At 50.5% G+C, this 25,971-nt stretch overlaps 1 protein-coding gene across 1 annotated transcript in view; it reads right to left on the bottom strand.

Annotated features, from left to right (window-relative positions):
* Window positions 1-25,254, bottom strand: part of LOC119093590 (ETS-like protein pointed) — a 95,838-nt gene extending 70,584 nt beyond the window's left edge. Inside the window, exons 1-2 of the mRNA XM_037216565.1 lie at window positions 25,219-25,254; window positions 9,419-9,530 (exon numbers count right to left, since the gene is read on the bottom strand). Of these exons, the coding sequence (XP_037072460.1) occupies window positions 9,419-9,470 (52 nt within the window). The 5' untranslated portion in view covers window positions 9,471-9,530; window positions 25,219-25,254. The remainder of the gene's footprint in view (window positions 1-9,418; window positions 9,531-25,218) is intronic.
* Window positions 25,255-25,971: the final 717 nt, after the last annotated feature.

Below are 25,971 nucleotides of genomic sequence, written 5' to 3'. Positions count from 1 at the left end.
GTCCGCCGCAGCCACCCCATCACGCGGTCACCGCGGCAGTACTGGCGGCCCTTCGGCCAAACGGCCGGCCCGTTCCCGGGAGGAGGCTGGGCCAGAGCTGAGCCCGGTTCCGAGCCGGCGCCCGCCGCTCAGCCGCCGCTGCAGCCAGGCCTGAGCCGCCGGCGCGGGGGGGGGGGGGCGATCCACGGCGCGTGGGGGGGGGGGGGCGTCGCGTGCTGCGGGGAGGAGACCGTACCAGCGCGGGAGGAGCACCGAGATGGGCTGTGCCCTCCGGATACGGAGCCCGCACGGGGTGTGTGCGGGATGAGAAGCCAGGGAAGCCCTACATACTGGGAGTCAGGGACGCGTGCCGGGCCGGATTGTCCGGCGGAGCGGAAATTCAGACGTGGGAGGAAGCGTACAGCTGGTGTGCACCACATAACCTGCCGGTCGGGTAATTCCACGTGCCTGGCAGTTGGCAACATGGAAACCTGCGAGCGTGAACGAGTTGTCTAACAGCGTATCAGAATGACAGAAGTATTTGGATGTGTAGGTGGCCGCCATGATGATTAACGCTCATGATCGTAGTCTTGTTAAACTGCCTGCCAAACAAGTCTTTGCATCACCGCGTCGCGACCACTCACGGTGGCGACGGGCCATTAATCTGCTGGGTCGTGTTTGCACACTGGAAAATGTCGCGTAAAAAATTGCTTTCGGTGCAGATCACTTCTTCTGGTTTTGAAGGCCACCTTCAAGGTACAAAGGAAGGGGGTGGAGACTTCCGCCCCCCACACAAGATATACACGTGGTTCTAGTGGATTTCATTCGGTGCGATTTGAAACGGAATTCGACGGCAACACATGACAAAATTATCTAGCTAATAGGCTGTTCACGAAAGCAGGGCTCAAGAGTTCGATGGTTTAGCGGGAGGGTCGCAAACGTTGGCGTAGGAACGGGAGAAACGTGTTCGTGGCTGCCATGGCTCTCCCACGTTCAGACAATGCTTTCACCTACGGCCCACAGAAAACATTCTTCAACCCTGTAGGATCCCAAAACGCGCAAATGATTTTTTAAAACTTCCAGTACTATGCTTCCATTTTGAGTCGGTGCTTCTTTTTCTTCTACTGTGCTCCAAATTTGCCCGGCTGCTGCAAAATTTGAAATGTTTGTAACAAAATTTTACGTCATCTGCGACGATATAAGCTGAGACCGTTTATGCTTCCCACCATTTTGTACAGACATGCGTGAAATCACTAGGACTTCCTTTGGCCGTCTGGTTGTAACTGCTTAAACTGCCAATAATTATTCAAACCATGATCCAGGGCTTAAATCAGAACCAGGATATATGCTACCTCTTGGCAACCATAGAGACTAGAGACACGAAACCAGCTGCGCGATACAGGCGGCGTATAAACTCATGGCTGAAGGATGTCATTGGCAACAAGCCCCATCCGCTGAGGTTGAGATATCCTATTATGAAAGGCATGGTGCACGTCTGGCGTCGCCTCGCTCGACCCCGCCTGAAAAGACTTCTGGTACACACACACACACACACATATATATATATATATATATATATATATATATTATATATATATCCTGTGTGCAGTACGGCGATAAGGCATGTCGCACTTAAACCTCAATCAAAAATATTTCATCACAGCTCACTACGGTATATCTTGGATGTCCTTTATATTAGAAGCATTTTGCAATTGCAGTGTGTATGCAATGTTACATTACTTATCTGTTTAAGCTCATAGGATAATCGGTAGCGCAACAATACCTGAAATAAGCATGTTGGCCAGCACAGATAACCGTGAAACAATTTTCAAGTCCGGCGGTGTTTTTCTGCGAATAAACACTGACACCTCAAAAACACCGCATGAAAGGTCACAAAATTGTGCCGCCCATCCAGTGTATCAATGAAGATACAATTACCTATCAACGAAGTGTCTCGAAATAAGACAGTAGTAACAGCCTTTTTCCTTGTACAAAAGGAGAATAAAGTTAAATGCTTGCATGTTATGTGTAAGAAAGCACCCCAGTATAATGAGATATAAGCTGTGAAAAGTAGACGTTTTTTTGGGATAAAACGGGTGTGCTATTGATCTGACTGGGCAAACAAGCAGCGAGTACAAGGTTTCAGGCGAGCGCGCAAGTGATGGGTGAAATCCATACGCAGCCAATAGCGGATGGGTACGGGTTTGAATTGCTTACGTTAAGGGAACATTACTCATGAAGGCTCGCTCAGAATGAAACACGTTTTATGGAGGCATGTGACGATCTTTAAGATGGCCGTCGGGTACTATCCAGAATAAAACTGAGAGCACAAACCCAACAACAGCGGAACTCTGAAATCATGTCTGCATCGACAAGCTGATTTACGATTACCATCGGTATATATTATGAGTACCACCACCTTGGTTATCAGCGAAAATGACAACCTGCCTGTATGCTGCTGAATTCAACTTCGCACGATTAGATTAGCGACATGTAATACAAAACCAATGCAGGATCGCTGCGATAGAGAATCTGGAGCCCGTAGGGCTGCCATTCTGTTTCTTCAAGACGTACTCCAACAGCCGCGGCGCGGCAATTCCACCACGAGCCGGTCAATTACAACGGGACAAAATAGCCTCCATCGCGGTTTTTCCGAAGTGAATGAGAGGGATAAGTTGGCCCGGCATCGCGTTCCCGTGCACGTGCCCCGAAATCTCGTGAGGGAGCGGTGAAATTCCCTCCTTTACGTCTGTGGGGCCGGCCCCTCGACTCGAGGGAGGGGGGCTTAGCTGCCCTGATTGGGGGGATCGTTCGTGTGCTGTGCACGAGCCAGCGACAGTGATCGTCCTAGCAACCCGCTGAGCATGCACGCCACGTCAAAACAGGACAATTACCGTCGCGCCGGCACCACGTGCAACACATCCGAATAGCCCCACTTGTGCCCGAGTGCATTGTTGTGCCACTAGTGCAATGACGACTTGTTTTCACCGCCCGATTTAACCTCGCAAAAATCGAATAATCGTTTTTTTTCAAAATGAGCCGGGCAGTCACTACTTTGCCAGCAGCTTCACCACCGGCACCTGCATCACCATAATACGGTCGTGCCGTCCAACTTAAAGCCGAAGCTTTCAAGTAACGGTTAACTGTTGTATTAAGAAAGGTCTTTTTCATGCAAAAGAGTATCCGATTATCTGCTTGGTAACAGCAGACGTTGACGATCAATTTAGCATGTCACTTTAGCACTTACCATTGCACCCTTCTTCGTTTAGCCTGCACTGCTCGAGCTCCCGTCCAAGTGTTCAGTAACCGATCCTCCCGATCGGAGCCAGTCCTCCCGATCGGAGCCGGTCCTCTCGATCGGAGACAGTCCTCCCATTCCTCCGACTCGATCCGGCCAGTCCTCCCAATTACAGGGCACGATATCGGAAGGAATGGCGGGGGGGGGGGGGGAGAACCGGCGGAGGATCCACCGCGCCCCACTGACTAGAGGGGTGGGGCCTGGCGGCGCCGGCGCCCGCCCTGCAGCTAGCTGACCCGCGAAACGGGCCGCGGCCACGACAGCGCGCCGTCAGCCGCCCTCGCCGTCCTCCGTTTCCATCAACAGACGCCGCCGCCGACCGACAGGAATTCTGCCCGGGCCCCTGCCCCAGACGGTTCGATCGTGCGGGCCAGTGGCCCCGTCGCGGCCCCCTCCCCCGCCCCCCACCCCCTCCCCCCCCCTCCCGCTCAGAAGCTCACGATCAGCACGCCTCGGGTACCCGCCGCACTGGCAACCATGACATGTGACTGGGCGGCGTTGACTCCGAAAAATAACGGCGGTGGCATCGATGCGCTGGACAGATACGTCATCACAAAAGACGACGTGCTTGCCGGTTTTAAAGATTCGGCAGCCGCTGCTAACGAGTCCCACTAATCGCCGACGTAGCTAGGTTAACACCGTCAAGCTTGAGTACCTTGACTGGACGTCAATTCCTGGGGTCGTCACGGAAGTAGGCAGCGCCCCGGGACCTTGGGAGCATGTGGTTGAGTGAAATCCCCCGGGCAATGGGTACGCTTTTCGTGCCGTGGCTGTACGTCAAGAACCATATTGCGATCAACTTGTCAGAACATTAATACAGGAGCTTAGGAGAGGCATATGCAGCCACGTGCATCATTTGTAGGCGGTTTCAGCGAATCTCTACGAAGGCGCGGCCTGTAACTTAAGTGCCTTTGTCGTTTTTTTTTAAACTTTTAGTGAAATTCATCTGATATCATCTGGTTATGGAAATGCATTGAACATGAGGCAAAGAAAACATGCCATGGCAGAGCTCAGTGCAGAGTAATACGATGCTTGCCACGACACTTAGGCTTACAATTGCATTCGTTTTCGCGCTTGCATGCGATGTGGGGTGGTCGAGCAAAGACGTCGTTGAAATAAACGTTAAACACAGCTGATGCAGTTGGCCTTACTCCCGCGGTACATGTGTCTCTAGCTGTCAGGTCGTCAATGTTCTGCATTAATTATTCGGAAAATTTAATTAATGGATAACAAGGGGATATGCCTAGCACAAAATCTAACTTAAGAAGCATTCCTGGGTCTTCATTCGCATCAATCACCCTATCATTTAGTCTGCCTGCCCACCTGTGCAGCTGACGCCGCTGAAATCCGAAACAGCTATACCTAGTTACCGTTTGGCATGCAGATGCATTAACACATCAGGTGTGTTTTTAGACTATGGTCAGCGCTGCAGGCGGCGCCACTCTCGGGTGACGAGTGCCGGACTGTGCCCCTGTCACCCGCCGCGTCGACCGATCTCTACACAGAGCTTCAGCCGGCGTCGGACCGCGGGGAGGATTTTGGGACCGTTCTTCATGCTAGAGATCTGGTATTTACCAAGGATTGGTGCAGCGTTAAGCAGACTAGATATGCAAAAAGTTCGCCAATAACGCCAGCCTTGGTATCGCTTTATCGCTGGCGGTACTCATTCAGCACCGCCAGTAGAACCCACATGGCTTAACCTGCGCGCGGCACGGGCGGCAGCTTTCAACGCCTTCAGCTGGTCTTGCAATGACGGGGGCCGTCCGGTAGTGGCAGTCCTGGCGTGGTTACAGTGCCGTCGGTGCTACCCACTGCCGGGCGTCGTTGCTGCGGTGCCGAGGTCTTGCTGACTTTTTAGTGTGACCGCTGCTAGATAATTTTTTTTTCTAAGATCAGCTAGGACCTGGGTATCTAAGAATAAAGGCCCAAACCTGGGGAAAAGTTTAGACCGAGGATACGTGATTCATTTAACGGAATAATGTCACAATCCGAGGCTAGTTTAAGGCAAAAATGATGAGAACTTTGTTGCGTTCCTGAGCAAATAAGTCGTCCGGTAGCAGTTTAACGCGTATTTTAGGTGCCTGGTATCCATGTAAGATACGTGGTGCGACAGAGACAAGTTTTAGTAATTTACGTTGCCTCTCGCGAACAATCTAATAGCGCTTTCTCTAATATGGTGATCAAATACTCAACGCTACCCACAGCGAACTACGTAATGTATCAAGTAAAATGCACAGGAACGGATAGACAAAATCTTAAAGCATCGCTTAGGTAGAAAGCTCCCTATTTACAGCAAGTCTTTTTGTAAGCAGTATGTACAAAACTAAGAGCAATACAAGGTTTATGTCAGGCTTAGGGTATCTTCTAATGTATTGAAATCCCATTGTTTTTGTTACCTGACTCGTTTTTGCATTTCAACTCGTTCCTTAGCTTTTAGTATAGTCAAGTGTGAGTTTGTCTGCGCTTTGAAAATGTGTTTGGAGGCAAAAGGGAAAGCTCTTGGTCTCTTTTGAAAATCCCCGCGCTTTTAAAAGCGGTGAAGACAACTATGATAACACCACCCACTCTTACTTGCAAAGTAACAGCACAATTCCTTTCAAAAACCGAGTTTGTAGGCGCAAAAGTTGATGCACCCCATGTGGTATGAAAATGGCCGAATGGTGTCCCACTGTAGCTTGAACCGTTTGTACCGTTTGTTCCTCGTACCTGGCATGGCCGCGTCCTTTTCGTGCGCGGCGCATGCAGGCGAACGGCAGAAGGCAGCGCTGTAACAATGTTTTGGCATGGAAAGTATCGAAACACGGTATCTAGCGAAATGCCACGCCAGAAAATATACTTTCATCGAAAGCTTGGGCAATTTAGCCCGACTGCAGACGTGGCTTTTTCCAAACTATCCGGCCCGCAGTTCGCCCCGCCCAGGCTAGCTAGAGCCTCGGCCCGTAAAAGCCCGCCGAGCCACAATGCTGACACCATTAACCCGCGAGTATCAAAGTAAGTGTAATATGTATTTCGTCATATTTCTGAATTTTATAGTTCTACATGAAGTATGCATAACATATATTATGCCAGTGTGATCTGATAACGTTATTAGCCCAATACTAGTATTGTTGGTAGGGCGGTGGGATCAAACCATCTGGGCTATGTCATTTCTACAGAACCAAAGTACATCTTAAACGCTGCTGTGACAATTTCCGACTACAAATGAGAAGGAAATGGTAGATTTTAAATTGGCCCATCACTGAAATGTACTGGAGAATTCATTCTGATTCCTCATTCCAGTAAACTAAGGCTATGTCTCATAAAATTGCATGCATCTACTTATGGCTTTACACTATCAGAAAGTCTGGATATTTCAAGTCCTAGGACGTCTCCTCTGTTTTTTACACTGGACACGACACAAAAATATAGGCGGAAAAAGTTGTCATACGATGGTAGCATAGTGATATGTTGGACGCTTTCACTTTACACTTCACACCATTTGAGTGCGTCACAAAGGCCGCAATGCCATTATCCGTATTCAAGAACCAAACTCAGGCTCTTACATGGTGTGTGGTGCCCTTAGGTGGGTACACCATGCCACAGAACGGAATTAATTTTACATGACAGCTTCGAGATGACAGCTTCTCTAGACGGGACCGGCGCGGCCACATTGGCTCTGATGAAGACGCCACAATCGGCCACGACATTGGCCTTACGGACTTGGAAAAGCCACTGGACTTTAGAGAAATAAGAAGCACGGGAACCGCACGATCACGTAGCGGCAGAGCCAGCAGCATTAAGTCAACTGAAGGCCGGCGGCTCCAGCGGTGAACGATGGTATTTTATACCCAACTGCCCAGTTTTTGGAAGACGGTGGTACATGCAACTTAAAATAAACCACCACGGATTCACACATATATATATATATATATATATATATATATATATATATGCATATATATATATATATACAAATATAGATACATATCTAGATATACATACATATAAATATACATATATATATATATATATATACATTCATATATATATATATATATATATATATATATATATATATCTCTCTCTCTCTCTCTCTCTCTCTCTCTCTCTCTCTCTCTCTCTCTCTCTCTCTCTCTCTCTCTTTCTCTCTCTCTCTCTCTCTCTCTCTCTTGGCACAGCTTTTTCACTTATGAGTGTTTGATTAAAAACGACCGCTGACTCAGCATTGACGAGCTTTTCTACGCATCGTTCGAGTTTCCGGGCTTTTCACATAGCAGTATCTTTAAGATCTAGGACAGTTCGGGCAATACGTTTTGAGATCTTATCTCAATGCTGGAGAAATATAAACGACACAATAAATAGGTATTGAGTATCAAGGGATGACCACTGAGCATTACTACCTTCACAGATTCTTGTAGTACGGAGAAGACAAATGAAGTATAACCAATTTAGGTAAGACGAAATGCTAGTTTTACTATGAAGCATGTAAAATGTATCCATAATGAAAACGCCATAAAGACACGAACACATTGATGCAACCACATCTATAGTGCTTACCGCCCATCACCTAATAATTCAAGGATTGTGCAAGAGTTTGCTTGCTTAGGGTTGTGGAGAGTCCGTTAATAAATATGCTTTCCCAAATTTGAGGGCGTCGTCTGTCACGCCCTTAACCGAGACCGCCTAAAAGCAGAATGCAAGCGGAGACGAAAGCAGAGACGTTTACCCACCTCCCATTATCTGGATTAATTTCGAAGCCGCCCCAGACAAGAACAACAAATTATCGATGTCTGGCGATCGATACATTGCCAATAAGAATACCGCTGCTAGGTTGGGTAACAGGTATCGCACGTGATTAGTTAACGCTCCCATTGGCTCCATGTAGTGCTCGTGAGAGCAATCCGAAAAATCTCTTCGTATTTTAAATTAGTTTTGATTCTTTGGGCTGTAATGTACCCGTTGAGTTGGCCGAGTATCTATCGGCATCAACGTTAAGATACAGAGTACATCGAGTGTTCGCGCCAAATCACAAATGCTGGGCTCAGATGATTTGTGCTGCCCATTTGTGATACAGGGATCAGTAAATCGGACACGTTTTCCAGACAAATGACAATTCTCCCAACCTTGATAGGTCTCAATAGGTCGTGGGTCTAAGACGTGTGGATTCCATGTAGCCCGGATGAATTGTCCGGCGTGACCTTGACCTGGCTTTACATGAGCCCAATATAAACCTTTGACCTTTGTTTACATTAGAGCGTGCTTCCGACGACGAAAATATCTTTCTTTTCTTGTCAGTTTTAAAATAACGTGGTCATTATTAGGCGTGCTAGAGGGCCCGAGGTTATCGAACATTTTGGGAGGTTGGTACGTTATACGTGACGTGTAATGTGATCATATGTGGGATAATAAGAAGGCCTCCGACAGTGACGAGTAACCAAGTATTCCAAGCTGCGCCGGACGGACGTCCTCGCTTACGTATGCACTCCCCCCGAATATCTTTCCGCCTAAATGTCAGCGATTGCAGACACCAATCACAAGAAGCGCGAAATTCCCACAAGGGTGCAAAGGCAATCTCCTTTCTCGTTTCATAATTAAGACATAGCCTGCCTGATAATACCTAAAGTAACATGTGACACCTTACGGGGAAATTAGAAAAGGGCGAATCCTAATAAGTCAGCTCGCGCCGGACATGACCGTCCTCTCTCTATTTGTTAAGAAATGCCGGACAATAACACATTTTCGAGTGAGATGACTCGGCCACGTTTGGTCATGCCGTGCCTGACGTCACACTCAACCAATCACTGGCCGGCAACGGGGGATGGCGGCAAGGCATTGGCCGCTGGTGTAGTCATTTCTGGTCACGTGACACTTCTCGGTTTCGCGTCAGTTTCGGCATGCCCAATAACCCGTCATTTAATTGAAATCAAGCTAAGAAGGCAATGCATTTTGGGTCTCGATAATGTAATGATTGTGGATTTTTCTCTGTGGGCTTCAAGTCCGCTAGCACGTCTCACAATCCTACACATCAATCAATCAATCACAATCCTACACAAACGTGAAACGTCGCCGCTGGCACATCGATCCGACATGCACCCTCAGGGTCACACCGTCAACTGTCACTATTACCCTGTCAGCCCTAACCGGAATAGGCTGATGACTTACCCTGAGAAGCCTCTTGGTCGCTGAGGTCGCTGAGAGAAGGCACCTTCCTCATCGGCGACCAGTGCGGCTCATGACAGGACTGGAACTGGCCGTCACGCGTCGTGAACGTGACCTGCGGGCACGCCAGGTCACGCTCCGGTCACTGCAAGGTCACCTCCGAGTCGCGGCCCAGATCGGGTCCCGGGCGCCGCTTGCCTGGCCGCAGTGTTTCGTCCAGACCAAGTCCCGGGTCACTTCGCACGGGCGCGATTCGTTCGCTGGCAGCCCTGTGTTCAACGCGGTCAGGGTCGGGTTGGGACCTGAGCGCGGCCGAAGGTCCTGTCCGTGGCCTGACCAGCCACGAGGGGCGGCTGACGCGACGCTGGCGCTGCTGCGGGGCTGGGGGCGGGTCAGGAGAGGCCGGGCGCGTCGGGCCGACTGTGCCGGGCCTGACCAGCCACGAGGAGCAGCTGATGCGACGCTGGCTCTGCTACGGGACTGGGGGCGGGTCAGGAGACGCCGGGCGCGCCGGGCCGACTGTGGCGGGCCGGACGACTGCAGAGTGCAGACCCGGCCCGGATTAGGTAACGCGAGCTGGTCTCCGACGGCCGAACGTCACCGCCCGCCGCCGCCTGGCGTCAAGAGCGCGTCAAGCGAGGTGCGGCACGCGCTGGGCTGTCCCGGCCGGCGACAGATGCCGTAACACCGGGAGGGCAGCAGAGGCGTGCGCGGAGGCATGGCACGGGCCGGGCTGCCTCAGGCCCGCGCAGGTTCCGTGGTGCTCCGATGGTGCTGCGGACAAGCGTGGAGGTGTGGCACGCGCGGGCGTAGCACGAACCGGGCTGCCTCGGGCCCGCCGCAGGCTCCGTGGCGCCCCAATGGCGCTGCGGACAAGCGTGGAGGCGTGGTACGCAGGGGTTATGTTAAGTACCGCGACAAACCAAGGGGGATGAAGGAGGCGAAGGTGTGGAAGTGTATCACGCGCACACGGACTGCCCCCTGACGCCCCTGACATCCCGCGGACAGGAACAGCAAGCGCGTCGACGGATGAGTTTATGGGACGTTTTTGGGTATGCCTCAAGTCAGACGTCCTGCAGATAAGGCAGGAAACGGGGGCAGGACGGCACGCGTAGCTCTCCCACAAAAAGACTGTCGCGTTGCCACGACACGCCGCAAAAAGGGAGCGGTATACACTGCACACGTGCAGGTGTGCACGTGCAAGCGTGCCACGTGTTCGGCCATCCTTCGATCCGGGCAACCTGGAGCGGGACATGCCGAGCATGTGAGCCAGTCATGACCATTGCTGATCGGACCAGACTCGCACCCATCCAATGGGCGCCCGGCACGAGCCGTCAGCGCGCAGCTGGGGTGAGGCTGGCGACTTCCAAGGAAATGACGCCTCAACTACGGAGCGACGGCTGCTCGCCGACCGTTTGTTTCAGGCCGGGAAAGGCATACGGACATGCAAACCCGCGCTGGTTTGCGACGCTTGGCTGAGGGGCGGACACGGTGACATGAGCGAATGCTGGAAGATCCACAGCACGCTAAATGCTGCCAATTGTGTAGCAAGCAGCCTAGAATGATGTGACAGGAGTTGGAACGGTCGAGATAAGCGCAAGAACCCGAACAGAGGCCTGGCTGCGATGCGACGCTGGTGTCCGCGCTGGGCGGAGTGATGCCACGGATCTGCCGGCGCCTCGCCTGGTGGAGCGTCATGTCCGCCTTTACGCCATTGACATGTCCATGTCCGCCTTTACGCCATGTCCGCCTTTACGCCATTGACATGTCCATGTCCGCCTTTACGCCATGTCCGCCTTTACGCCATGACACGCATGCAATTCATGCTAGTGGTATTCATGAACATTTGGGATATAACAAATGTCCACAAAGGCTCATCACCACGATACGTGCTCAAATCAAAAAAGGTATGTAAGGTATTTAGAAATCACAGCAATGATCTAACATGCTTGTACATGCATCACTGCGGTACTCAAAGCTCCTCAACTCTTAAAAAGTGCGTTTTCACTGACATGCTTTGATGAAATTCTGACATTTGTCAAATTTATGCATTTGTCATTTTTTGTGCCAAATTCCATTACTCACTACACATCAATATTCGCCGTTGTCACGTAAGGCCTGAACAATCTAACACAAGTCGTCGCGTCGGTAACGCGCAGATGCCTTGGACGGCTTGGGGAAGGGAATATTCGGGTACGGTAGGCAACTGTTCAGCCGGAATTCTCGTCCACCGACAGCGAGCAAGCGACGGGTGATGAGGACTCGAGCCATTCCCAGTATCTTCTGCCGCGGAAGGACTGTGCTCGAGAGCCAAAGATATCCTTACTCCGTGTCTGGCAGCAGCCCTCGATCGGACCAAGCTGAATGATCGCTCTGCGATTCTGCCCTCACCCTCCCCTCATCTCTTGGATCTCGGCTACGGGTCCCCTATACTGGCGACCAAAAGAAAATTGATCAAGCGGCTGCCCGAATAGCAGAGCAGAACCATTGCAGAAGAAATCCGGCATTCTTCAACCGCATCACCCAGCGCGGAGTGCTCTGGTCGGAGAAATTGTTACCCAACGGAAAGGCTGGATTGGCTCTTATTCATTGCAGCCGGTCCAGGAGGCGTCGCCAAACTCCTTCGAATTCCGAAGCTTTCAATTGGAACTGGTGTAGCGACAGCCGACGCTTTCTCACATGTTCTGGAATACTGGGCGGTCTCGAATAAGATCATTGGAATGAGCTTCGACAGCACCTCCAACAACGTTGAACAAGTGCTAGGAACATGCACGCGTCTTCAACAGAAGCTTGTGCGACCGATCCTTTGCTCGGGATGTCTTCACCATATCTTCAAGGTGGTGGCTTCCTCCACGTTCTTCAGTCAGCTTTCGTGGCCAGATATCTCTGCTCAAACCTTCAAGAGGAGATGGAGACACGGTGATCGGACTAAGTTTGCACTCATGACTAGTGAATATCTGTACCTGACTCGTAACCGGCAGTAGCTGATACGTTTCCCTCCACCGAGGATCACGTCGTTGCCTTCTGCCTGAAGCTGGCCAAATCTGGCCGCGCGAGGACGTGCGTGAGTTCCTAGGGCTCACAACCATCCCGGTTGACGAAGAGCCCGCGTGGAAACCACGTGTCTCCAACCGGGTTCCTTGCAGCGTGCCAGATGAAAGGAAAGCACGAACCATGAAATGAAGATATGATTGCTTTGCGATCAGTGCTCCCCAGGGACACCAGTGTTTCCCCTTTTTCATCGCTCTTTTCATGGCATGGCGCTTGGTCTTCATCGGCAGCCAATGGTACCGTGCACCTCTTGGCCCTCCCATGAATTTTTGACCAGATACCCTGGTCAGAAGATGCTGAAATCTCTCAGGTGACCTCCTTTGGGTGCTGGCCCCCAATGTCTGTCTTGGCTTCCTTAAGGTAGAGACAAAGTCTGTGAAAGTCCTTAAAATCCTCAGAACGTCAAAACCTGTACTTTTGTGGATGAAATATGTTGTTCAGATCTCCCTCCCAATTCATTTCTTGGACCTCCTATTATGGCCAAAACGTTTTAAACAACATCCCTTGAGTTGCACTTTTCCAGAGTATGATCCGGTTGAATCGCTACATGTTACCAGATAGGGACCGCCGTGGGACGGCTGGGGTTCGCCTGCGGTCAAACAGCATTCCTTCTATGCAGCATAAAGCCTACGGATTTACTGTATATGAAGTGCTGACGCATTTTTTATGACTCATAGTTCTGCTGATGGCTGAATTCGTGACATACCTATTTCTTCCTTTTGAGCAGCAAACGGGTACATCTATAACTCAGTTCTAGACTGAGCTCCAGGAAATAACTACAGTTGCATCACCAGATCTTAAACGATTATGGGAATGCCCTATAAACATCCAAAAACCGACCGTTAGGTTCATGACATAACCACTGCTGGCCACTGCTAAGCCTTATTCTAGCATCGTAAAAAGCTTTAAGTGTTGGCTATAGCAACACTCTAATATAGTGACTGAACCCATCTAACCTATACGGCAAGATTGAGACAAGTTGTGGGCACCGCGGATGAAACGACTGTGATGATTGATGAAATGATTGATCGTCCTTGTCCGGTGTGTTAGTATCTGCAAAACGCTTCGACCAGAGCATTCTGCCGCCCTCATCAAGTCCCATTAAGTCTGAGAAACACCATTCAGCCCTCCTTAAGACTCACTTACATCTGACGACGGCCAGAGAAGTGACTGACGGACACGCTGGAGAGATAATAACACACGTGACGGAGACGATGGAAAGATAATAACACACGTGACGGAGACGATGGAGAGATACTAACACGTGACGGAGACGATGGAGAGATACTAACACACGTGACGGAGACGATGGAGAGATACTAACACACTTGACGGAGACGATGGAGAGATACTAACACACTTGACGGAGACGATGGAGAGATACTAACACACGTGACGGAGACGATGGAGAGATACTAACACACGTGACGGAGACGATGGAAAGATACTAACACACGTGACGGAGACGATGGAAAGATAATAACACACGTGACGGAGACGATGGAGAGATACTAACACACGTGACGGAGACGATGGAGAGATAATAACACACGTGACGGAGACGATGAGAGATACTAACACACTTGACGGAGACGATGGAGAGATACTAACACACGTGACGGAGACGATGGAGAGATAATAACACACGTGACGGAGACGATGAGAGATACTAACACACTTGACGGAGACGATGGAGAGATACTAACACACGTGACGGAGACGATGGAGAGATACTAACACACGTGACGGAGACGATGGAGAGATACTAACACACGTGACGGAGACGATGGAAAGATAATAACACACGTGACGGAGACGATGGAGAGATACTAACACGTGACGGAGACGATGGAGAGATACTAACACACGTGACGGAGACGATGGAGAGATACTAACACACTTGACGGAGACGATGGAGAGATACTAACACACGTGACGGAGACGATGGAGAGATACTAACACACGTGACGGAGACGATGGAGAGATACTAACACACGTGACGGAGACGATGGAAAGATACTAACACACGTGACGGAGACGATGGAAAGATAATAACACACGTGACGGAGACGATGGAAAGATAATAACACACGTGACGGAGACGATGGAGAGATACTAACACGTGACGGAGACGATGGAGAGATACTAACACACGTGACGGAGACGATGGAGAGATACTAACACACGTGACGGAGACGATGGAAAGATAATAACACACGTGACGGAGACGATGGAGAGATACTAACACACGTGACGGAGACGATGGAGAGATACTAACACACTTGACGGAGACGATGGAGAGATACTAACACACGTGACGGAGACGATGGAGAGATACTAACACACGTGACGGAGACGATGGAGAGATACTAACACACTTGACGGAGACGATGGAGAGATACTAACACACGTGACGGAGACGATGGTCCGAGCAATCATTCCAAAAGATTGAGCGTTTACAAGATCACAAGAGCGTTTACTGCAGTGGAATAGGCAGGTAGGTGAGGAGGGACCAGGGCTATAGAGACAATTAATAGTTACGCAAAAACGGAACGGAACAGGACAAGACAGGACATGGCAGGACAAAACAGAGCAGGGAAGGGCAGGGCAGGGCAGAGCAGGAAAGGGCCAGGCAGGGCAGGGCAGGGAAATTAAGGGAAGGACAAGACAGGACAGGACAGGACAGGACAGAACAGGGCAGGAAGGGCAGGGCAGAGCAAGACGAGGACCGATCTTGTCTTGTCTTTCTCATCTTATGTCTTATTCTCTCTTGTATTGCCTCTCATCACCAGTCCTCTGTCCCATGCCTTCCGTGCTTCGTCTATTGCCCTACATTCTTCTTTCTCTTCTTTCTATCCCTTGTCTTCTGTCATGCCCTATCCTCCGCCACATCATGTTCTCTACCTTTCCTGTGTTCAGCTCAGCCCGGCGCAGCCCAACCCAGCCCAGCTCCGACCAGACCAACCCAGACAAGTCAGGGCCAGTCCAGCCTAGCCTCAGTCCGGTCAGGCCTAGCCCTGCCCTACCCCAGTCGCTCCTACCCTGCCCTTCCATATCCCACCTTCTGTGCTGTCCTATCTTGCCCCGCCCTTTCCTGCCCTTTCCTGCCCTGCCCTGTCCTGCCCTGCCCTGTCCTACCTTGCTCTCCCTGTCCCGCCCTGCCCTGCCCTACCCTGCTCCGCTCTGCTCTGTTCTGCTCCGTTCTGCTCTGCTCTGCTCTGTTCTGTTCTGTTCTGTTCTGTTTCGTTCTGCTCTATTCTGCTCTGCCCTGCTCTCCTCCACCTGTCCGTCCTTATCCCTAATTCTGTCCTGCCCTGCACCTTCGCACACTCTGCCCTACGCTCGGCATTGCCTAATGTCCCGTCCCTGTTCTCTGTTCGTCTCTCCGTTTCCCTACCTTCTTTGCACTCTCTCCTATCTCCTCTGTCCTGTCTTATGTCCTGCCTGGGCCTGTCCTGCTATGCCCTGCCTTCTGAACACTTTGTGTCATTCGTGCCGTGTTCTGCCGTCCTGTTTGTGCCGCGCCGTGCCCAACCGTGCTGTGCCGCGCTGAGCTGTGCTGTGCTAACCTGGACACTGGCTACTTAGTCCTGTCCTGTCTTGGAAATGACTGGTGAATGCAGTGAGGACCTGCTCTCGATGTCTTGCGTCCGGTCATGTTGCATGTTCTAAGATCGGGTTATGCTGCTTTGGTTTACTGGAATTGGACTTACCTGTGACTGGTACTGCTTATGTCCAGGACTAGCGGGTTTTTGTGTATTTCCGTAGCTGTGGGAAATTTTCCCTGTAACCTCAGACGTTTTTATAAAGTCTTTAATCGAATTAAGTGCTTCTTCCGTCCCAAACAAAGTAAGCTACTAATATTTCAGGCCTTTGCAGAACTACAATAGTTTTATCCAATATGACAGCACTTCTTATCGAAGCTGCGCACCGGTCATATCGGGCGGGGTCAATGCAAGCCGACTTTATATCGAGATATCTTCTTTTGTGGCACGAAGCCGCAACCCGTGCCGCGTGCAACGCCGGCTTCTAGTACTGAGTGTCTTTCGCGTGACATGCGGATGTTGTCCGTCGCGTGTTTTAGTTGGTCGAAACATGTACGCGGGGAATATTCGAATTTCGTACCGGAGGACTCCATTTTGACACCTTAAATGAAGGTCGTCTTTTGTATCTGTACCAAAAGATCCCAAGAGGCTATCTGACTCCGTTGGGGCGTCCCTGTCTTCATCCAAATGATCTATGATGATGAAGCGACGTTTGATGGGCATTGCGCTAATTATGAAGGCAATTAAGGGAAAGGCCTTCGGCCGAGAGCACTCTAGTTTGATACTTTATGAGAAACTTTTGAACAATTGCTCTTTAGGATATGTGGCAACTAATTGTGAAAAAAAATTAAAGACCACTCGTTTATTGTTGCCTATCGTTACAACGAGGTAAGTCCAGGGGCAGATATGGGCTTTTTGGGAGGGACAAACCGCTCTTGTAGAAAGTCGTTTAAAACTCCTAATGGCTTCTGCTACCCACACCCAGACATGCTTATATATATATATATATATATATATATATATATATATATATACATACATAATCCCGGGGTGGTGACTTGGGCTCAGCACGCTGTGTCGCGCGTGGAAGGGCTGTGTGCGGGAAGCAAGACAATCTGTGACGGGTAGGCCGGGTGTATGATGGGATTAACGGGTCACCAGGGACACAACCAACATAATAGCGGGTTCAGCCACTTCTCAAAATATCAGTGTGTTAACGGGTTAACCATCCACCAGGATTGAACCACTCATGTTAGATATGCAAACGTCGTAAGCTACGCGTATACGTTGGCTGTTGACACGGTTGACTGCCCCAACAGAAGCAAGACTAGAAACATACCCGATGAACTGCTGGAAAATGACGTAACTTGCATAAACAGCACACGTCCGGCCATTTTGGGAGCTGGCTCCTGGTTTCAATCAAATCATGGCTTCACAAGCTTAAGAGGGGGGGGGGGGGCATGGTCCTTTTGGCCCCGCTGAATCCGCACCGGGCAAAGTTTTTTTTTAAAGAAGAAGCAAGTGTGGGCATCCCGTGCCAATGATATGCAAAACATGTCGCACCGTACAGTATTCCTTGCAATCGGGGCAGACACTTGCATTGTGGAGGCCCACATCACCTCTTATATCATCGCATTGCATTATCTAATCCCATGCAGCCTGACATCACGCCGAGACATCATGTCCAGCACGAATGCGGTCGACTGGCCCTTTATCTCCGGGGGCCAGACGGTCTGCCCCGTGCGGACGGCATCAGCTCCAGCCAGCATCACGGCCACCACCGAGCCGGCAGCGGTCGGCGTCCTAAGTCCGGCCGTATCTGACCCGTGCATCGGCGCGGCCGCCGTCGGCGACGCTGACTCGGCGACAGGTGTACGGGGAAGCGCCGGCCCGGTGCGGGGAACTGCCCCGGCGGGGGGAGCGGCCGTCAGACGGCGGCCGCCGACCGGCTCGGACAGGCGTGCAGAGGCGCTGCACGCCACGTGCACGGCGTGCACGGCGGGCGGCGCCGCCACGGCCGCCCACGGGCCGCACATGGCGGATCGGCCCCGCTTACGCCGGCAGTGACCTCCGCCGATGCGGCGGCGGCCACGACCGGCAGCGAGAGGCGCCGTAATGCTGGCGCTGGCAGCGAGGCTTGTTGCTGGTGTTGTGGCCTCATGTAGCCTGTTCGGCTGCTGAAAGACCCTCACGTTTGGTCACAGCTACCCATACCCACCTGCGTGATGACAGTGTTAACACGAATTGCCGTACTCTTTTGTGTGCCTCCTACTTGCCACGCAGATAGAACCAGCTCAAAAGGAATGTTTCACATTTGAAGATATGGAAACGCGCATCAGATATGATGAAACAAGCTCACTTATACCTTTAAGTATACCTCAAAGTAGAATACGGTGCTGTAGACAACACAATTTCTTAGTTAAGTAGACATTGTCCTTGATATGTCATTGTTTGATTACGTCATCGTGCCTTGCACAATATTAATTGAGAAAGACTTGAAAGCCGTTATACCTAGAAATCCCACCCACAAATGCCAGGTATGAACGACTCGACCATTATCTTTTCTTTGCCTTGATCGACGCACGACTTATGGAATGGCAGGATTTGAATGACGTTATTATGACTTCATAAATGCCAAGGTGGCCTCAAAATACTTTCCTCGAAATAGTCCCCTTGTTTTCAAGGGCGCGTAGCTCAGAAACTAGAGGGGTTAGGTTTTAAGAAAGGCATGACTGTGAAATGCATCACAATGCCTTCAAGATGGCTGTTTCAGTTAAAAACCCCATCAAGATGTGGAACGATCTCTTTAAGGACACACGGCTAAAAAATGCAAACGACGGTATCCACGCGATGTTTCACTTGCAGTGCCAGTTTAAGGGATACTAGAAATTGTTGTCGACGTCGTTTCAGCATCGCTTTTCAACGTCGTTGTCTAAGATCAAGAGATGCAGACCTCCGTCCCGACGCTCACTAGGTGCACACGCAATTTGCAAGACACCAGCGGCTGCAGCAAGTGAAGGTCGTTCTGAAATTTGAAGAATGGTGTTCATGTTCAAGGGGCTGGCGCGGGGCGTTTTGCTTGACAGATGAACGCTGACGATAAAAGCAAAAAATGCAAAATGTTCAAAGGATGCATGTATGTATATCTTCATGAGCGCTTTTTTTAAATCTCAGAACCTTTCTAAGATTGTCATTTTAAATGAAACGCACTGGCAACCGTGTCCTTTTACTTGGAAGCAACGTGCAATTGGGCTCATTTTATCACTTCAGCGCGTACTTCCAAAACGACATGGAATCGAGTTTTGCAGGGATTGCATTTTCGGGGTTACATGAAATGCATCTATTATCTACGTACTGCAAAACATCATTAAAAATTCGCTAATATTTCCCTCATAAAAGTAAACACTCAACAGCATAATCCAGTAACTGATCCATCGTGATCACGAATTTTCAAGCCGGTCCGATCCGCCACGGCCAGGGCATTTCCGAGAGTAATCCATCTCATTTCCCATTTCAACTAAGCTGAACACAAATGTGAGAAAAACCGCGTTTGGACAAATTCCCGGCTTCTTAGATTAACATTCGACTCTAGAATCCGCTCAAAACCGCATGAGGCGCAACTTTCTTAGCTCCATCCACTCGTAATCAGCATCACTTGGGGCTTTCCCGATCCAGCTGGGTCCATGAACCAATCCTAAGTCTGTGGCTTCACCCACTCCGTGACAACCTCTGCTGCCCGCCTGGAACCTTGTATGCATGCTAGGTATGAAACTATTGATGATGCATGCTGAGAAAGGCGTACCCGCGGCGCTGGGAACAGCGTACCCGTGGAACCTGTGCTCAGCGGCAAACTTGTCATAGATTTGTGCTCTGCGCGACCGAGATACTGGAGGCCCGGATGCATTGCTGTTCGTCCGAAGGTGTTCTTTGGAAGGTCGTGCACTGCATTCGTATTAGATGACGGTGATACGATGACCCCAAAAGGGACACTGATCATAAATCGACGAGCAGTTACCAACACCCTATGTATTGTGCAGCATGGTCCTAATGTTATGACAACTTCCTGTTTTGGACACATGTTTTGTTATGGAAAAATACGTGTCATGTTTTTCCTTGCTAATATTCCATATTCCAGCCTTACTTCATCCTCCAGCTGCGTGATCAGTGCCTGCACACGCTGAACCCCGCCCAAGCTAAAAAGAAGGAAGCAAACAGCTATGGCGAAATGACAAACCCTGCGGATACTTCCTCTCACACACACAAAACATTTAGAGCTTTGTAGTACAAACGCCAACAGAACTAGCCTAATGGTAATTTAGTGTTATAACGGTGATGTTTATTAACGGGTGATGATCGGGCGAGGTTATTCACCTGTCCCGCCGCAGTGCAAGGGTGCGCCTTCACCCAGAACCCGTGTTCCCCGCCGGTCACCAACGGTGGAACGGCCCTGCACCTCCGCGTGCGGTCATTAACGAGGTGAAAGCCGCAACGGCCGACGGAGAGGGCGGAGGTCACCGCCCCTCCCCTCCCTCCATTCATTCGTCGGGCCCGGACAGGTGCAGCGCGCCGCCGCCGGCCGGCGGGGGCAGCACCTGTTGCAGCTCCGGCGGCGGCAGAGCGCGCCGGAAACGCTCCCGGAAGCGGCCACTCGGCCCGTCACGAGATGCCCCCGGGCGGCCAGGTGATCACGCCGCCGCGGGCCGTGTTCAAATTTAAGTGGCGCCGCCGCGGTAACGTCCACCCCTGCCGGCGGTAGCGCGCCGCGGTGGCGGCGGGTCAGCAGGGCGGGGAGCACGACGGCGCCAGCGCCGACGCCGGCGGTAGCACAGGCAGGTGTCCCGCGCACGAGGCGCCGCGAGAGCGGGTGTCCGTTGCAGAGGTGGAGCCTCAGGCAATTTATTGAGGTAGGGTTAAACCGGAAGAGATGTTAAACAAATGGACTGCTGGGCTTTAACGTTTTTAGAGTTATGGGATGGTCCGATGCTTCTAACAGAAGTCGATCATCGGGTATGGGAAATACGGGACGGGGGGGGGGGGGATGGCATAGGAGCCATGTCCCAACTGAGGGCGATACGAAACAAAGCAAGGCTGTACCCAGGCCTCACAGCGTGTCTGAAATCGGGCTGATGTTTCTAGCTGGCGTTCATTCCCGCTCCAGATGATCACAAAATAAATCAACAAAGAGAAACAAACCCGTCGCGTGCGGTCGTCATGTGGACATGACGATCGGCATCGCGGACAAAGGGGAGGGGGGGGGGGGAGGGCTCCAAACTGTCGCCGGCGGGACAGTGCAACAGTGGGGAGAAGGGCAGCGGGCTGTGACCTGAAGACGTGGCAACTGATGACACATTACGGAACTACGCACGTATCGACCAAACTGCAAATAAAGAGGCCTTCCTAACAGCTGACGCATAGGGGCTTAGGGTCAGGGCGCACTGAAGAGGAGCCTTCGATATGTAATGACCTTGAGCTGAATGACCCCGGTGATTCACAACGCAAGCGTGAGTCACTGGATTATATCATGTTGCGAGCCAGAGAAGGCCGATACGCTCTTCGTAGCACGTAGTCGGACTTCAGTGTACAACGTTGGAAGTACATACATGCGACGTCAACGCACAGAGGCCCAAAAACATGTGACGGTGTTGTTCTCCGCCGTTAGTTGACTGAAGGAAATGAAACGCGGGGAGCGCTACCGCTCTGGCGCCTAATGACCATTGCAGCGCATTAAAGAAGGTGCTTCACATTTATATGGTGTTTTGAACTGAAATAACCATGTTGAAGGCCTTTCGGTGCTGTTTCGGTACCCTTCTTAAGACCTAAGCCCCTATAGTTTTAGAGCTGCCTTCCCGCCAATTATAGAGAGGTATATTGAGGAGAGTGTTTAAAGATCACCTTGGAATTCATGACGTCATAATAACATCATCCAAATCCCAAAATTTCTCAAGCCATGCAGCAATCAACACAAAGAATATAGCTGTCGAGGCGCTCACATCTGGCGTTTGTAAGCGTGATTTCCAGATGTGACGCCCGTCAACTGGCTCTCAATCAATGTTGTGCTAGGTACATGACCTAATCAAACCATAACGCATTGAAGAGCACATTTGCTTAACAGAAACTTGTGCTGTGCATAGCGGTCTTCTCCACTTAAAAAGTATACCAATAGTTACAAGTGAGCATATACTTGCTTGCGAGCATCTAATGCTTGCTTCAATATCTTTAAATGTCAAACTCTCCCATTTGTTGTCGATCCGAATTGGGTTAACATGCCACAAAGGGATTTAGAGGGATTGCGTAGCCTTAGTGTACAACAACCTTGTGATTATTTTAGGTTTGCGATCCGAACTGGGTTAACATGCCACAAAGGGACTTAGAGGGATTGGGTAGCCTTAGTGTACAACAGCCTTGTGGTTATTTTAGGTTTGTATTGCTAAACATCGTGATGTTCACTTCATGGGCCATGAGTGTTAATCGTCTTGAAAACATCTTTGCGGGTGAATTATGTTATGCTGGGTCAAAAGGCCGTGTCCTTGTACTGTTGTAAAGAGTACAAGCAAAACATCCGATAATGGAATACATCCAGTCGCGACGCCTGTGTAACGGAACTGTGACAGAAATTATGGAAATGTCAAGGCAACTCAACGGCGGCATAGATGTCAAGGAGGCGTTTGTGGTCCAGACCATTAAGCTTGAACACCGTCCTACAAATATCCACCGGTTGCTGCGAATATGTACGAGAAGGGCAGGAAGAGCCTTTGTTGTTTTCGCGCACCATCGGAAACTCTCTGGGTCATAATTTTCTCATATTCAGTGTCACAAACTTTTCCTGTTTAGCAAAGATATACGAAGCATTGAGTGACACTCCATATGTGCACGGTCTTGTGTGTCTTAAACTATCCACGTCAAACTAGAACTAGTATAACCAAACCTAACTTGAACTAGCTTAACTTAAACTAACTTAAACTTAGTCAAACTTAAACTAGTCAAAAAACGTGACCTGGTCTAGGGCGTCTTAAACTAGTCACGTGACCAATGTAGATGGCAAGGTGATTTCCACCAGATGTAGTTTGGTTTCTAGCAGGATCGATGGAATTCAGTGATCCAGGACAGGCACGACTACCCCGATCCCACCGTTGCGTCATCACGTAACGGGCCGCTGCGATTTCGCGCCGCTGATGAACACCGCTAGCACTGTCATTGGTGCGCATGTGCTCTAGGATAGCATCTTAGATCATCAAGAATACGTTCGTTGACCACAAAGATATGAAAGAGTGACATTAAATGTTATGTACTTGAATGCGCATAGAACGTTTAACAAAATATGGAGACATAAAGAGATAAACGGGATAGAGGTAATCACTTCTTGATGCTTAAACAATGTTCGACCCGCCCGCACCAAAACCGCCCCTGATCACGTCATTGCATAGATACGCCTCCGCAAATAATATACTTGCGTTCATTCGGAGACGTCACGAAAAATCAAACAAAAATAATACGATTACTGCCCTCAGGTATCAAAGATGCAAGGCGATTCCATCATCCGACTATGCTTTCTTCGGAACATGAACGTTATTACACACGACAGTAATTCATGTTTGGCGCAGTAATACACGTTTGTTTATTTGACGCTGAACTGTAATGCACCATTTGACAACATACCATGAAGTGCGAAGCGAACCGAAACGTGCCGGAACTGCAGACAATAACATGATGACGGTGCGATCACCAGGTAGATGATCTCAATAACACGAATCATCGTGGAGAGAAAGACAAATCACCATGCGCCGAAATGGTATCATCGAAAAAAACGTATCACAAAGGAAACCAAAATAGGTTTTAAAGAAATGTTTGCGCATATTGCTGTGAGGGCAGCAGCACGCAGTAATGCCGTTGCTTGGCGGGTCGACCATTCTACAAAGCTCACCTGCACACAAGGCAAATTGAAGTGCTCGACGAAGTCTATGTGCCAGAAAAGACGATCAGTGCTGCTCCGATGAAAATTCATCTAAGAAAGCGCCCAAAAAGCGCGACAATAAGCTTTGTCGTTCGCGTGACTGCACATGACTGCTCAGACTGCATGGTGCACGTTATAAATTTGTTACCCACGATGGCTAGTGGTGTCTCCAACATGTCGTTCGAACAGACTTACACCATAATCAAGTGCTCAAACTTCTGTCTCCACAGCATCCCACACGCTTAATTCTCAAACCAGAGACTATCAGGGAGCTCAGTCGATCCAACAGTGAACAAAGCGGCACCAATGCCCACGGAATACACGAAACCAAACTGGTGGCAACGCTTTGGGAGCAGCGCTTTTAGGTTTGATCGTTGGTGCTACAGATGCGTAATTTGGGATGCAATGGCAAAATAGACGTGTCATTTCCATCACCATCCATCGATGGGTCGTTCCATTGGAGTCGAGCAGACGGAACAGCGAACTCGTCCGTGCAATGGACATCAAGGGGATTACGCCAGCGAAAACGCAATCCAATGGTATGGCGCAGCGCTGAAGTCAACGAGAGAGGGCGTTGACACTCACGATAAGCCCCTGATTCGACAGGGAGTGGCAACCTTCACACCCTGTCCAGATCTTGACAAACGAGTCGCTGAGCGGCGGGGACATGGCGACCTCTAGTACCACGCGTGGGGATAACGATGTGCCGTCTGCGCCTGGGACCAGCGTCATCTGCCCCACCCCTCCCCTGCCCCGCCTGCAGCAGGGCGGGGGGGGGAGGGGGGACAGCCTGCACACGGCCGCATTTCTGGCCGGCTTTGAGGCCGAACCAGTCGGCGGGGTGTTTCGACGCCCCGTATTTGGCGGGCGCCGGGGAGCGGCCGCTCGGGGCGGACCCCCGCCGGGCGCCGCCCCGGAGACGTCCGTGCCGAGGATCAGAGGCGCCGCCGCCGGGAACTCCGCGCGCCACACAGGGTCACGTGCCGACGCCGCCGGCGCCCGGTTGTACCAGCCCGCGGGACACTTAATTCGGCGGGTTATATTAGGGTGCCTGGGCCGTGTCCGGTTTTGGGATTGGAATGTGTGGATCACCTGCAGCGTCATGTGTTTTTACGTTGCGGTGCTGCGGTGGAGGTCTGCCATCACGCGACAGATTGGCTGTGAAGAATTATGTGACGCACTAACCGCAGTTGTGAGGCGCCAAAACGTCCGACCCCGCGCACAGAGCGGTCTGCGAGATCTCTCCTGACCCTGACCTTTCGCGTGAACTCGCCGCAGCCCTCTCCTCCAGGTGAAGCTCCCGTCGTTCGGCCGCAGACAAGACCGTCCTCGGCCCATTCGGGGTGGCCACACGCCATCTGCGGGACAGACCATGCGGGATTTAGCGCAGCAGAGCAATCGACGACCAGCGAAGAAGCTCAGTTCATGCTCTGTCACGCTGGTATTCAAGCTCAGACTGGAAATTTGTTTCTATGACTGCGGGCACTTCAGGTATCAGCGTTATTGATTTAAGATCGAAAATAAAAAACGCAATTTCTAAGCTAGCTGCTCCGGTGCAGTTTTTAAGAACAAGTAAGTTGTAGAGGAGTCCTGAAGTAAGTCTCGTTATTGCCTGGGCTGTATCTGTACAAAAACATACGAAATTACAAAAGTGAGGACAGGGAACATGAAACCCATTTTCAACGATTTTCCAAATCACTTACTTCCTACGAAACTCCATAGATCTAACGTTCAATTTTGTATGCTGCCACGTTTGAGTGTCATGTCATGTTTGTCAACATGCGCTGACTAGCATTATGTCACAGTATGACATCATTGGGCCACGCCTCGAAGACAAGCAATCTTTCAGTTCGGAAGCATGCTCACCCACGAATGCTCTAATATGCTCTACGATCGTGCGGCTCGATGTAAAGGAAACATATTTTAGTCATACCTATAACACTGAAATTTAAATACACACAAACGCACACACACACACACACACACACACACACACACACACACACACA

This window comes from Pollicipes pollicipes, unplaced genomic scaffold (genome assembly GCF_011947565.3).
Source record: "Pollicipes pollicipes isolate AB1234 unplaced genomic scaffold, Ppol_2.1 Scaffold_4002;HRSCAF=4701_pilon_pilon_pilon, whole genome shotgun sequence".
Classification (NCBI taxonomy): Eukaryota; Metazoa; Arthropoda; class Thecostraca; order Pollicipedomorpha; family Pollicipedidae; genus Pollicipes; species Pollicipes pollicipes.
Note: the sequence above shows the minus strand (reverse complement) of the source record. Positions and strands in the feature narration are given on the sequence as shown.